Genomic DNA, 13663 nt, shown 5'->3' with positions numbered 1-13663 from the left:
AGTTTAAAATTGCTAGGCACAAACTGCTGACCCAAGGAATATGAGCCAGGTGTCAAACCCAGGCACAGAGAAACTTTCAGAGGTTCACAAAGAAAGTCAGCCTGGCTTTCCCCATGGTTCCAATAATTGCAAAATGATAGGAATTAACAGTGAAGGATTTTCTACTCCTGTGTAATTTACACACATTTATTTTGATTCTCTGTAGAGCTGGAAGAAGAAACCGGAAGCAGGTGTTAAAAAGTTCAGAATGAAAACGGATTCCTAATTTGCCATCGATTTCCAAAAGAAATTTCAAGTGCCTAGAATGACAGTCATTTAGTACAAAAATTAATGTAAAAGCTGTAATAATTCATTTTTATCAGTAAGACTGCAATAAATCAACTCTGAAAACTGCACATAAATAACGAACAAGAACTCTAAACAGTAGACTATCTTATATACAGATAATTGGTTACCAGAAAAGGTTAAAAATGCTTACCTATCCTCAATTCTAATTAAAAACTCCAAGTTAAAATTTCCTTACCGTATCTCTGGCATTGTCACAAGAAATCTGTGTTTCCAAACAGAGATATGTGAAAAGATTATTTTCATTGGAATTTTTCTTATCAGTTCCACCTCCAAACTTTCAATTCCTGTTAATAAGTACATGGCTCTATTTGCTTACAAGCACCCGTGGACCCACTGCCAAAATAAAAGCATGCTAAAGCTGCTGACATTCTCCCTACCAAGAAGGGGATCTCTGCTCAGCCTTCTTTTTCTATCCTCCTCAGATTCCCAGGTAAAGCCAATAATAAAGAATCCGCCCGTCAATGCAGGAGACATAAGAGACAAGGGTTCGATACCTGGGTTGGAAGATCCCCTGGAGGAGGGCATGGCAACCCACTCCAGTATTCTTGTCTAGAGACTCCCACGGACAGAGGAGCCTGGTGAGTTAGAGGCCATGGAGTCACGAGGAATCGGACACAACTGAGTATGCAGGCACAGCTTTCTAAGGCACCACTTTTAACCTCTTTTTCGTCAAATGTCTCTTCTACAACTCCTATCTGTTCGAATTTCTGTTGCATATCCGAACTTAACTGACCAGAAAGAGCTGACTGCAGAAGACTAAATGAAAAATTCCCAGTGAAATATTTTGTTTTGCACCAGTTCTGAGGTGCAAATCCTAAAGCGATAAGCCAACGCAGACTGCGTTGGCTGGAGGGGGCTTACCTCACATAATCATCTGCTGCTCTTCCACCCCATAAGGCACTGGCTGAAGAAAACAGCCCATTTTTAAAGAGAAGGGAAAGTATGGTGCAAGAAAGCCCTTTCCAAGAAACCAGCCTCAGCCTAGCACAGGACCTTCATCAGTAACCGTCTAAAGCACCTGAAAAACCACCACGGAGGCCACAGCTGGGAAAATGGTAACAGCCAGTCTGTCCCAAAGGACCAAGGAAACAAAGACCAGCTGGAGCTTTAGAAAACCCCTGCGCTAAACACTATCCAATTTCAAGATGTGCTTCAGAATAGCTAGACCCCCAGATAAACTATATTGTATTAGAAGAAAATTGGATCCCAAGAGAATTCTGATCATAAAGATTCCCTGGATTTAGGCTGAAAATGAAAAAAAAACAATGAGAGACATGAGAAAGGATGAAATAAAGAGGAAAGTTCCAACTTTTGTGAATCCACAGAATTTGAGAATTAGGCACGTAAAAAGTACGTGTCAGGTGTGGTGTCTTTGTTTCACCAACCCCCAGTACCTGAAAGCTGTTTAAAACAGACATACCAAAGAAACTTGATGTCCCCTAATGATTTAATATCAAAAATATCGAATTCACCTTTTAAAAAATAGGAAAATAAAACTTGTTTAGGAGATGATCAAAGAAAAGGAAAAGTTTAAAGAACATCATGCCCTCGTCACAGCTTTACCCTCTGCCCTACTGAGATCCCCAGAGGCAGAACAGACTACTAGGAAGACCTAACCCCAAACGGCATCTCTCAGACAGTACCTTTGGCTGATCCTTCGGCTGCTCATCAGATTTTCCACTGAATGGAGGAAGAAAACTTGGCCAGTTCACTGGTTTCAAGCTTTACAGCCCAGAAGACTCAGCGGAGGAGCTTTTAAACCACCTGGTAACAGGTCACAACCACATCAATGAGGGCAGACCATCTGGGGCTGGTGGCCAGGTGTAAGTAGATTTTTAAAAATTTGTTCATTTGGCTGCACTAGATCTTAGTTGCAGCATATGGAACCTAGTTTCCCAATCAGAGATCAAACCCAGGCCCCCTACACTGGGAGCGTGGAGTCTTAGCTACTGGACCACCAGGGGAGTCCCAGATTTCTGACGCTCCTAATGACTCTGTTGCCAAGTCACTTCAGTCGCGTCCGACTCTGTGCGACCCCACAGACGGTAGCCTACCAGGCTCACCCGTCCCTGGGATTCTACAGGCGAGAACAGGAGTGGGTTGCCATTTCCTTCTCCAATGCATGAAAATGAAAAGTGAAAGTGAAGTCGCTCAGTCGTGTCTGACTCTTCACGGCCCCATGGACTGCAGCCTACCAGGCTCCTCTGTCCATGGGATTTTCCAGGCAAGAGTACTGGAGTGGGATGCCATTGCCTTCTCTGCCTAATGACTCCAACGTGCAGCAAATTCTGGGAACCACAGGGCTACATTGAACAAATACTGATTCACAGTAGCAAAAGACAGTGAATCCAGTGAGATACACACCACAAATATGTAGTTTATCAGAAGTGAAAAAGTCTCCACTGAATTTCAGTTAACGCTGAAACAAACAAAAAAGAAACTAGTATGTAAGAAAACATTTTCCTTTTCTGCCAACCTATTCCAATGAAAAAAGAAACTTTCAGTACAGTCTCCAAGTGCTTTTATGCCATTACACCAAACAAGGATATACTGTGCTGGTTCAAAAGAACAGAGCTACCAATACCACACCAGGCCCAGAGGCTTGATGGTTCATGTAGCTTCTTCACTTTCACTTCCCTCCTCAACACAAATCTGATTACGTTCAACACCTGATAATTAAGAAGCCTAAGTCATCATGGGTTGAAGAAAGAAAATTTACCAAAAGAGAAGTAAATAATGCCTTATGGAGGCTGAGTTCTTATGATTTCTATTGTTTAATAGAACTTTTTCAAAGAATGACAGAAAGACTGTTCACAATAATCAAGACATGACCTGTTTCTAAAGGAATCAAGTTTGTTGAGAGACTTGATTTTGTGATTTCAATGTATTAGGCAATGTTATTCAATGATAATTTAGGCCAAAGGGGCTTTAAAGATATTTAAAACTTACTCAGTATCCGTAACTCTTTAACAAAAGCAGCTGCTGTATGAGCAAAAGGGCCACATAAAATGTAAACATTTAATCTCTTGCAATTTGGATTATAAATTCAAGTTGTCCAAGCTTCAACTGTTTTTATAGAGGCATCTAAAGCATTCACACATATATTACTACTTATTACAACTTAATAGTAATAAAAATTACTTGAGGGTTTTTCAAAAACTAATAGATTACTCTCAGCTAATTGCAAAGATTTGCAGCACAAAGGGAATTAGGACACTTACAAAATAAAAGTTTCTTTTTTTTTTTTCCCTAGTACTTTCATTCCTCACTAGCTTTGGTTTCTGGCCTATTAAAGAACCACTACTTGGACTACTGTTTCCCATTCTCAGAGACACCATAAAAGATAGGTAACAAATTAAGAATACAAAAGAAAAGGCAAAAAAAAATTTATGTTAATGAACAGGTGGTAAACACAACATAATTATCCTGATTATCTGCAGCTAAAGCACACCAGAGTCAAGTGACTTATCACCTACTTTCTCAATTGGCGATTTCTTGGTTTGCTCATCTCCTTGCATAGATTTTGAGTAGCCCTCTTCTTTATGTGCTCTCTTTGGTTGGTTCTGCTTCAGCCTTTGAGCCCATGATGTTATCGATTTACTATTTAAAAAGAAAAAAACAAAATACCTCTCTTTAAATGCTGTCTTCAAATAAAACTAAACACTGATAGACTATGCTTCAAATTGCTTTTCTAATAGCAGAGAGGGGATAGATTTTTATTGAGTTGCATGAATTTATTTTTACAATATCTTATTATTAAAGGCAAAATGAAGAAAAGGACTGACTAGCAGTGATTAACAGTATGTATAGTCTGTAGCCATGGGATAGAACAAAAACCACCATAGTGGCACCTACAAATACTAATATCTCCATAGTGAAAACATACTTACTTAGATGGACTTATGAGTACCCAAGATATGAGTTACTATAGTTAAATACCTTACATTAGATGACATACTTCAGAGACATAAAACTGAACATAATTTTAAGTGATTATTTGCCTTACAAATTCAGCCTAAGTTTCTTTTACTGAAAAGTCCCCTGGATGAATTAAAATGTCATTGAACTTACAAAATCTCTTCTAATATATAACAAACATAAAATTGATCATGCTTGTATATAATATTTGGTTTTAAATTACATGAACGTGTGTGACAAAATTTCAGTTAATTCAGTCCTATACTCTTAATTTTCAGCAAATCAATGCTGCTGCTGCTAAGTCACTTCAGTCGTGTCTGACTCTGTGTGACCCTATAGACGGTAGCCACCAGAATCCCCCGTCCCTGGGATTCTCCAGGCAAAAACACTGGAATGGGTTGCCATTTCCCCCTCCAATGCATGAAAGTGAAAAGTGAAAGTGAAGTCGCTCAGTCATGTCAGACTCTTAGCGACCCTACGGACTGCAGCCCACCAGGCTCCTCCGTCCATGGGATTTTCCAGGCGAGAGTACTGGAGTGGGGTGCCACTGCCTTCTCCTAAATTATTCCTGCTGCTGCTGCTAAGTCGCTTCAGTCGTGTCTGACTCTGTGCGACCCCATAGACGGCAGCCCACCAGGCTCCATCGTCCCTGGGATTCTCCAGGCAAGAACACTGGAGTGGGTTGCCATTTCCTTCTCCAATGCATGCAAGAGAAAAGTGAAAGTGAAGTTGCTCAGTCGTGTCCGACTCTTAGCGACCCCATGGACTGCAGCCTACCAGGCTCCTCTGGAGTGGGGTGCCACTGCCTTCTCCTAAATTATTCCTGAGTAAACTATAAATAGAAAATAACTACAACATACAACAATTTATAATGACTTAAAAGGGCTATTTACATTTAGAGTATGTATTTTAAATATTATCAAAACAGAACTTAATATATCAACTTTATTAATTATATGTACATAATTTATACAAAAATGTTAAGGATTTTTTCCCCCCATGGTTATAAGGACACCTCTGATCAACTTTTTTATAATTAGCTGACACACATTCATATAATACTAATTAATTTTATTAGCCTAAAAAACTAAGTGAAATATAATCCCAAATAATCACCATCGACTTAGAAAAACAATTAAAATACTATCTGCTGTGTAGTCAATTATTTATTGAGCACGTCCTATTTTTCAGCACCAAGACACATTTATTACCTTACAGAAATCAAAAAACCATCCTTCCTTTCTTTCTTAGTTGCCTCCCTAAGGTCATTACCATGTGCGCGTGCTCAGTTGTGTCCAGCTGTTTGCAACCCCATGGGCTGTAGCCTATCAAGGCTACTCTGTCCAAGGAATTTTTTAGGCAATACTGGAGTGGGTTGTCATTTCCTACTACAGGGAATCTTTCCAACCCAGGGATCAACCTGCATCTCCTGCACTGGCAGGCAGATTCTTCATCATTGCACCACCTGGAAAGCCATGGTCATCACCACCTATCTATAATTTCTTTTAATAAAATACATGTTAAGTGGGAAGGTATAAGAATTAATCTATTATTCTGGAATTTTAAAATGACACATGCACACATTTAAAGGTTATACATTTTAAATAGATACAAACTGTTAATTCCTAAAAAATATTTTAAAAATTAACCTCATTGAAATTTTTGGTTTATAAAAATAACTTTAATTGCAGGGTGTCAAGTATAAACAACTGTGTATTATGATGGTCAGCTACATATAAGATACAGATAAGATTCTTTCAAGTTTAAAGTACCTCCCCTAAAAATTAGGCCAATGGTTGATTCCTTATTTTAGTTCAACTGGAATAAAATCTAACAGGAGTCTTTTCCAGCAAAATACAAAAACTATTAGTCGCTCAGTCATGTCCAACTCTTTGTGACCCCATGGACTGCAGACCTCCAGGCTCCTCTGTTCATGGGATTCTCTAGGCAAGAATACTGGAGTGGGTTGCCATTCCCTTCTCCAGGGGATCTTCACGACCCAGGGATCAAACCTGGCTCTCCTGCATTGCAGGTGGATTCTTTACTGCTTGAGCCATCAGGGAAGCTGTATAATACAAAAAATGATAGCCCAAAGGTCAAGCAACACAGAATTTAATACATATTGAGAAGAATTTAACAGGTAATAGTAGAAAATTCTAGCCAGCATCTACTTTTGTGTAAGATTATCATACAGAAAACTTTTTCTATTTAAAGTATCTTCTAGAAAGGAAAGAAACTATAAAGAAACAGACTATGTAAGATCTAGTTAAGTGCCCTCCTTCTACAAATTAAGAGACTGGGACTCAATCTTAATAAGTAACTTGTCCAAGACACACCTCAGTGGTACAATCAGGACTGATTCTGGAACCTGACTTCTATTCTGGGCTCTTGACTACAAAATATAAAAGGTATTTTTCTGGCAAGCCTCCCACCCTAAGAGTTTTCATAGTCGTCTTATCAATGGGAAGGCAGTCAGATGTTATTAACATATAGTGTGCTTTGTTACTTTCAATTTTCCACAGGCAATAAATAAAAAATTTGATAAAACTGACATGTTCAAATACATCTCATTCCAACTAAAAAGAGCTGTATTAACTAAACATTTTAGCTTATTATAAATGTATTTAACAAGTAAAATTCCCTTCAAGTGATGGAGAAACTCAACTTACTTGTTTGTTTTTCCACTGTATACTTCTGAAATCTTACTTTCACCAAGAAAACTGTGTTCAAATTCACCAGGAAAAATGGGAGTATCTTCCTTTAAAGAAGCACAAAACTCTTCATTTGGATGTATATAAAAACTCTGGTTTTTCACACCATCTCCAAGTGGCTCCGCTGGCACCACCGGTGCTCCAAAATGTCCTTCAGAAGCCTCTATGTGCTCCATGAAATCTTGAGCGTCCTTTGATTTGTAGGTGTTTAGTTCTGAGATGCAAAAGGTTCCATACCCACTGCTCACTGAGCTACTATCCACATTGCAGTCTGGTTGCGACAAGGATGCTTCTTGCTGCATTTCAGACTCTTCAGACTTGGGATAACTGATAACATATTCATTTTTCTCACCGTCTTCAGAAAAAAAACCCATTTGACTTTCTGAAGATCTTTGTTTGCTTAAAGAACTTCTACCATAGGAAGCCCAGGAAGCATTATTAGTCTGTAACTTGACTAAATTTTTTATTTCCTCCTGTATACGCTAAAAATAAGAGATTTGGGGGAAAAAAAAAAAGAGAGATTTGGCTAAGAATGTATATTAAATATCACATTTTCACAAATGTCTTAAACATACTGCATTTAAAAATAAGGGCTACCACTCTAAAGATGACACTTGTGCCTTATATTCAATCCATAAGCAAAGCTGACAGAAGGAATTAACTCGCTGGGGGCTTCTCATCTTCTGAGATGCCCCACACGCTGCCTGCAGAGCGTGCTCCTCCCAGGGCCACTCTTGCCTTTTGAGACAGACCGCATTCTGTCTGTGGAATGCGTGCCTCTCTAAGTAAGTCCTCTTAACTATTACCTTAGCTTTCACTGAGTTCTGTCTTCAATGAGACATAAAGAACCTGAGCTTCAGTAAGCCCTGACACTAGGAATTAAGCCCCTACCCGGGTGGAGGACGGAACTATGATGCTGACCCTCCTGACTTCAGTCTACTAAAGCATGGACTCTGTAGATCTCTGCCCCAATTCTATGCTGAATTCTCCTCTGCTCAAGGCCCCTCATGAATATGCATGTGCCCTTAGATTAAAACTTCCTCAGTTTTACAGTTCAGGGAGACATTGCTTTGGGTGCAAGTAATTAATCCTTCCTTCTCAAAAAAAAAAGAATTAACTACTTGGTTCTTCTAAAAATTTTACAATGTAAAATAAGAATCAATATAAAGAACAACTTACTTGAATTTGGTTGTGAAATTGCTCCTGCTGAGCCACTATCTGCTCTTGGCAATGTTTTTCCACCAAACTGAATAGTTGTAACCACCTGGTCTATTAAATTATAAAATATTTTGGTTAAAAATAATTTTTTAACCTAGTATTTCACAGAAATATTCCTCCAATGGGAAAGGGCCTTTTAAAAATGTATTTTTAATGTAAAAATTATAAGCTAAATTAGTTATAAAACTATAAAATTAGTTATAAAACTATAAAATTAGTTATAAAAATGCAAAAATAAAAGGACATAGGCTTGGGCACCCCTTTATGTTACCTGTGGTCTGGGTAAACTTGAAGGTCTCAGTAAATCTGATTAACTTGCTGTCATCTGCTGCCTTTCTAATTAATCAACAACTGCTGGTAGATGTGCTTCAAATTTGTCTTAAGCCCCTCTTCCTTTCCTCATAACAGGCAATAGTATTCTTAAACATTAACTTGGACCCAGAAAAAGAATCCCACATCTTAAAACAACAGTTTGGTTTATAAGAATTTGACCCCAAATTAATTTGTTTTTCAAGTTTAAAAAAATCCAAACATTTTAGAGTAAGATATTAAAGTGTTTTAAACACTGCAGCAGCTTTAAAAAAAAAGAAAAAAAAAAGACTTCTGAAAACCTATGGAAGTGGCCTAAGATTCCCTTCAGAGCCCCTTTTAGGTCCTGAACCATCCTGACCAAGAGTAGTTAGTGCTCTTGTAACTAGATGAGGCCAAAACATAAGAGGGGAGTATGAATTCTCTAGAGGCTGAATTCAAACTAAAGGCTGGTCTACTGTCAGTTAACAGGTCAGTTCAGTTGCTCAGTCGTGTCCAACTCTTTGTGACCCCCATGGACTGAGCCAGGCTTCCCTGTCCATCACCAACTCCCAGAACCTATTCAAACTCATGTCCATTGTGTCAGTGATGCCATCCAACCATCTCATCCTCTGTTGGTCCCTTCTCCTCCCGCCTTCAATCTTTCCCAGCGACAGAGTCTTTTCAAATGAGTCAGTTTTCCACATCAGGTGGCCCAAAGTATCGGAGTTTCAGCTTCAACATCAGTCCTTCCAATGAATATTCAGGACTGATCTCTAGGATAATCTTTAGGATGGACTGGTTGGATCTCCTTGCAATCCAAGGGACTCGCAAGAGCCTTCTCCAACACCATAGTTCAAAAGCACTAATTCTTTGGTGCTCAGCTTTCTTTGATAGTCCAACTCTCACATCCATACATGACTACTGGGAAAACCATAGCTTTGACTAGACGGACCTTTGTTGGTAAAGTAATGTTTCTGCTTGTTAATATGCTGTTTAGGTTGGTCATAGCTTTTCTTCCAAGGAGCAAGTGTCTTAATTTCATGGCTGCGGTCACCATCTGCAGTGATTTTGGAGCCCAAAATATAAAATAAACAAACAGTATGCAACAACATATAATGTCAAAAAGCAGCTACTGCGACAACTGGCTTCCTTGTTTAAAACCGTCCAGTGTCATTTCCATTCCATTCTATTCCCTACAGGGCCCTGTGTGATCTGGGTTCCACACACCTCCCAGCTTCCTCTCAAATCCCTCTGTCCCTTTCATGACACACACTGACCTCGCTGGCCTCCCTCTGTTCCCTGGACATGCCCAAGCTGTCTTTAGCCTCAGAAGTCTTGTACTGACACTTGCTGTACTCTCTACCGGGAAAGCTCTCTCCCCAGCTTTCAACGTGGCTGGCTTCTTCCCATCCCGCAATTTCAGCTTAATTATCCTCTTCTCGCAAAGAGTTTTCCAAACCATCCTCACAGGCACTCTCTTTCTTGGCATCCTGTTTAGTTCCTTAAGAGCATTTACCACAATCAGCAAATATCTCATTGGCTCACTTGGGTTTACCAGTCTCCCTCCCATCCCTGCCTGCACTCCAGCACCTAGGATACAAGACCAAGTTAAGAGTGGGTACTCAAAAAAAAAAAAAAAAAAAACAAAAAACAAAAAAGTGGGTACTCAGATATACAGTCTAAATAAACATATAACAATGGATATTGAAAGCTGAAGGAAATCAACCCTGAATATCTGGAAGGACTGAGGCTGAAACTGAAGCTCCAATACTCTGGCCACCTGATGTGAAGAGCCGACTCAATGGAAAAGACTGAGGCTGGGAAAGACTGGGGGCAAAAGGAGGAGGCGACAGAGGATGAAATGGTTGGATGGCATCACTGACTCAATGGACATGAGTCTGAACAAGCTCAGGAAGATAGTGAACAACAGGGAAGCCTGGCATGCTTGGAGTCACAAAGAGTTGAACATGATTCAGCGATGGAACAACAACAACCGCAAGCTGAACTTTTCTTGGTATTATAGACCACACAATCCAGTGATCCTCCCCATTAATGGTGAAAGCCATTTATACAACGTAACAGAATTAAGCTGAAATCTGTATAATGGTATTAAGGTAAAGGGGAGGAAACCTCAAGATTGGAAGAGAAAGCCTTAAATGAAATATGAGGGCACTGACAGGAAGTGAGAATTCTAAATCAACTGACTTCAGGACAAAGAGGACTAGATCAAATCAAGTCCCTTACTCTCTCAGCTTACAAAGTACCTTATAGATTAATGAAAACAGAAAAGAAACAATCAAGCAACAGTTTTCTTAAGTTATACCCCTGTACCCTTTAGGTGTTATTTTTAATCTGATAGTTATTATTCACATAAAGCTTAACTATAATAACGATAGAATAACAACTTAATAAAAATAATGGCTTCATAGTTTATGAGACAAGATATTAATCACATCCTTATCATCTTCTTATTTAGGATACAAATGAAGAGTTCATTCAGGCTATAAATTAGTGGAGATTTTTGTTTTTCTGAGACAGATTTTATTGTTTACCCTTTAATTTTAAATAAAGTAACTTAAAGAATATTATTAATACAGTGATAACATTATACACTTAATTGTTAAGTGGGCTTAATTGTTAAGAAGGGCTATTATTCATTTCAAACTAAAGTGACTTGTACTACCTGCCTTTTATATGTTGTTGGAGGATATGGGCACCTGACTGAAGTTTTCCTGTGAACGCAGTTTTCTGATGCTATCAGCCTGCATGGGATTGCTATAGTCTGGTTCCCTAGTCTGACCCGGTAAATACGTTGTGGGCTTTCCCGTAGTTCTGACTCCCACCTCTCCACCAACAACTTGTGTGATTCTGGAACAAGTAAATTTAATTTCTTTATACTTCAGTTTCCTAGTTAAAAAAATTACTAAGGAGATATTTTACATTCCTTTATTGCCTTTAAAATCCAGTGTGCATTTTTTTGGAGTGGGGGTGGGGGCTGTGCCAGGTCTTTGCTGCTGTGCAGGGACTTTTCTCTAGTTGCAGCGAGCAGGAGCTACTCTTTAGCTGAGGTGCACAGGCTTCTTACTGCAATGGCTTCTCTTGTTGCAGACCACAGGCTTAGCTGCTCTGCGGCATGTGGAATCTTCCCAGATCAGGGATCAAACCTGGGTCTCCTGCATTGGCAGGCAGATTCTTTACCACTGAGCCAACCAGGGAAGCCCTCAGTTTCCTAATTTATAAAATGGCAATAACAACACATTATTTGTGGGGATTAAATTTTAAATCTGATGCCTGCAAGGCAAGGATCTCAATGGGAGAACTATATGTTGAAATCTATGAGGTCATGGTTGTCACAAAGATAATGGGAGCACCACTAGCATGTAGGGGGCATGGTCCAGGGATACAAAACACAGGACAGTCTCCACAATAAAGAACTATCCTATGTCTATTTTATATTGTATCTTGCACAGTTTTCAAGTCACCAGATTGTCCAGGAGTGCAACTACCAAGATGTTTCAGTACTTGCTCAGAAATTACATGCTGTTTCAGAAAATCGCGTCACCAGCTACAGTGCTGGTGCATCAATGCAAGGCAGCTGTCCGTTCTGTGCTGATAGCTGCTGCGTTCATGGAGTCTCCACAGAGGTAAATGCTGGACTGCTTCATTATGTTCTCTAATGTAGATACATCTGAGCGTTTATATATTTACATATTAGCTTATAAATAAGTATTGTTACCCCTTTATATCACAGGACATTACACTGACTTTTTTTTTTAAGCAGATACAAGCAGGTTATATTATTTGTGAATTTCATTTCAGGACAATATAAGTTGATGTTATTTTAAAAGCTGTTATAAAAAGAGAGCTTCAGGTCTAATAAGGTTGAGGGCCACTAACAGAAAGTATCTCGTATACTGCCCGGCAAATAGTTAACCAATAATTATCAGATAATTGTTATTATTATAATCAGTAGTGCTAAATAGTTAAAATGCTACAGATAATGATATGCTTTAAAATTTTCTTACAATCATAGAAATATTAGCAAGTACTTTAAAATGCATTAGAGGAATTCCCCGGGGGTCAAGTGATTAGGACTCAGTGCTTTCACTGCCGTGGACTCAGTATCAATCCCTGGTCGGGGAACTAAGATTCCACAAGTCACACAGTGCGGCCAAAAGCAAACAGAAAGAATAGCTTAAAGTATTTCTACAGAAATGCGTTAATAGATTCTTTCCTGATAGAATAAAAATATATAACCTTCCCAAGTTTAAGCAGTGATAAACTTTGAGAATTCCAAAGAGTTTTAATGAAAGAATTCTAAAGAATCAGGTCATCACCAGATCTCTTCCAGAGCTCTGCAGAAAGTTTAGTTCTTTAATAATGTACATTAGCTTCTTATAACTGGTAGAAATCAGACAAATGTTACTATTCCAAAAGAAAGGTATAAACATGAAATTCAGGGAAGAATCAGGAATAAGACTTAGACAATATTTACCCTCCCATTCTTTCTAAAGCACTACCCTAAAGCATCAGAGGCCTTTATTTTCATATGTTACAAAAGCACACAAAACAAATTCAAGAAGTTATACTGAAATGGCCAAAATAGCATTTCATGTTCCATCAAAGTACGAAATAGCTTACAAAGCTCTTCAGTGAATAATCAATTATATGCCTACATTATGAAAATTAAAGTCAGTTAATACAAAACATAATTTTAAAAATCTGTTAGATCACAGAAGAAAGGGTAGAAAGAAACCAGTTCAAATGTTAGGAGGTTTAAGTGGCTAGATGGTATCCTGGCATGTAATAATCTATGTCTTAAATTCACAAATATACTCTGATTCTGATTGAAGATGTTGATTTCGAAGATTTCACAAAAAACTTTCTAGTTAAAAATGAATTTACCAGACGTCAAGCCACATTCAGGCAATTTGTCTCTTTTTTTTTTTTTTAAATACTAGGGGAAACATTTCATAGAACATTCCATTATTATTTACATCGTTTTACAGGGACATTTTATAGGTCTTTTGCATTAGCACATACTGATCATTATGTGGGGAAAAAAAGTATAAAAAGTTAAAAGTTTTCTTTTAAGTTTGCCATAACAGTCATTTTATAACTCTAACGATTATGGATAATGAATATAAGTAGCTATTACTGATTTCTTAAACCAGATA

The 13663-nt window shown here is 38.4% G+C and overlaps 1 protein-coding gene across 13 annotated transcripts in view; it reads right to left on the bottom strand.

Annotated features, from left to right (window-relative positions):
* The window catches only part of MPHOSPH9 (M-phase phosphoprotein 9), a 58825-nt gene that overhangs the window by 39086 nt on the left and 6076 nt on the right, over positions 1-13663 (bottom strand). For 6 of the 13 annotated variants that reach the window (XM_060401119.1, XM_060401118.1, XM_060401120.1 and 3 more), the window contains 4 exons: positions 9439-9543; positions 8157-8246; positions 6936-7459; positions 3825-3948 (listed from right to left, as the gene is read on the bottom strand). In XM_060401119.1, coding sequence (XP_060257102.1) covers positions 3825-3948; positions 6936-7459; positions 8157-8246; positions 9439-9543 — 843 coding nt within the window. The remainder of the gene's footprint in view (positions 1-3824; positions 3949-6935; positions 7460-8156; positions 8247-9438; positions 9544-13663) is intronic. The other 7 variants (XM_042234563.1, XM_012097706.4, XM_012097711.3 and 4 more) reach the window with 2 other exon arrangements.

Source organism: Ovis aries, chromosome 17 (assembly GCF_016772045.2).
Source record: "Ovis aries strain OAR_USU_Benz2616 breed Rambouillet chromosome 17, ARS-UI_Ramb_v3.0, whole genome shotgun sequence".
In the NCBI taxonomy this organism is placed as follows: Eukaryota; Metazoa; Chordata; class Mammalia; order Artiodactyla; family Bovidae; genus Ovis; species Ovis aries.
Note: the sequence above shows the minus strand (reverse complement) of the source record. Positions and strands in the feature narration are given on the sequence as shown.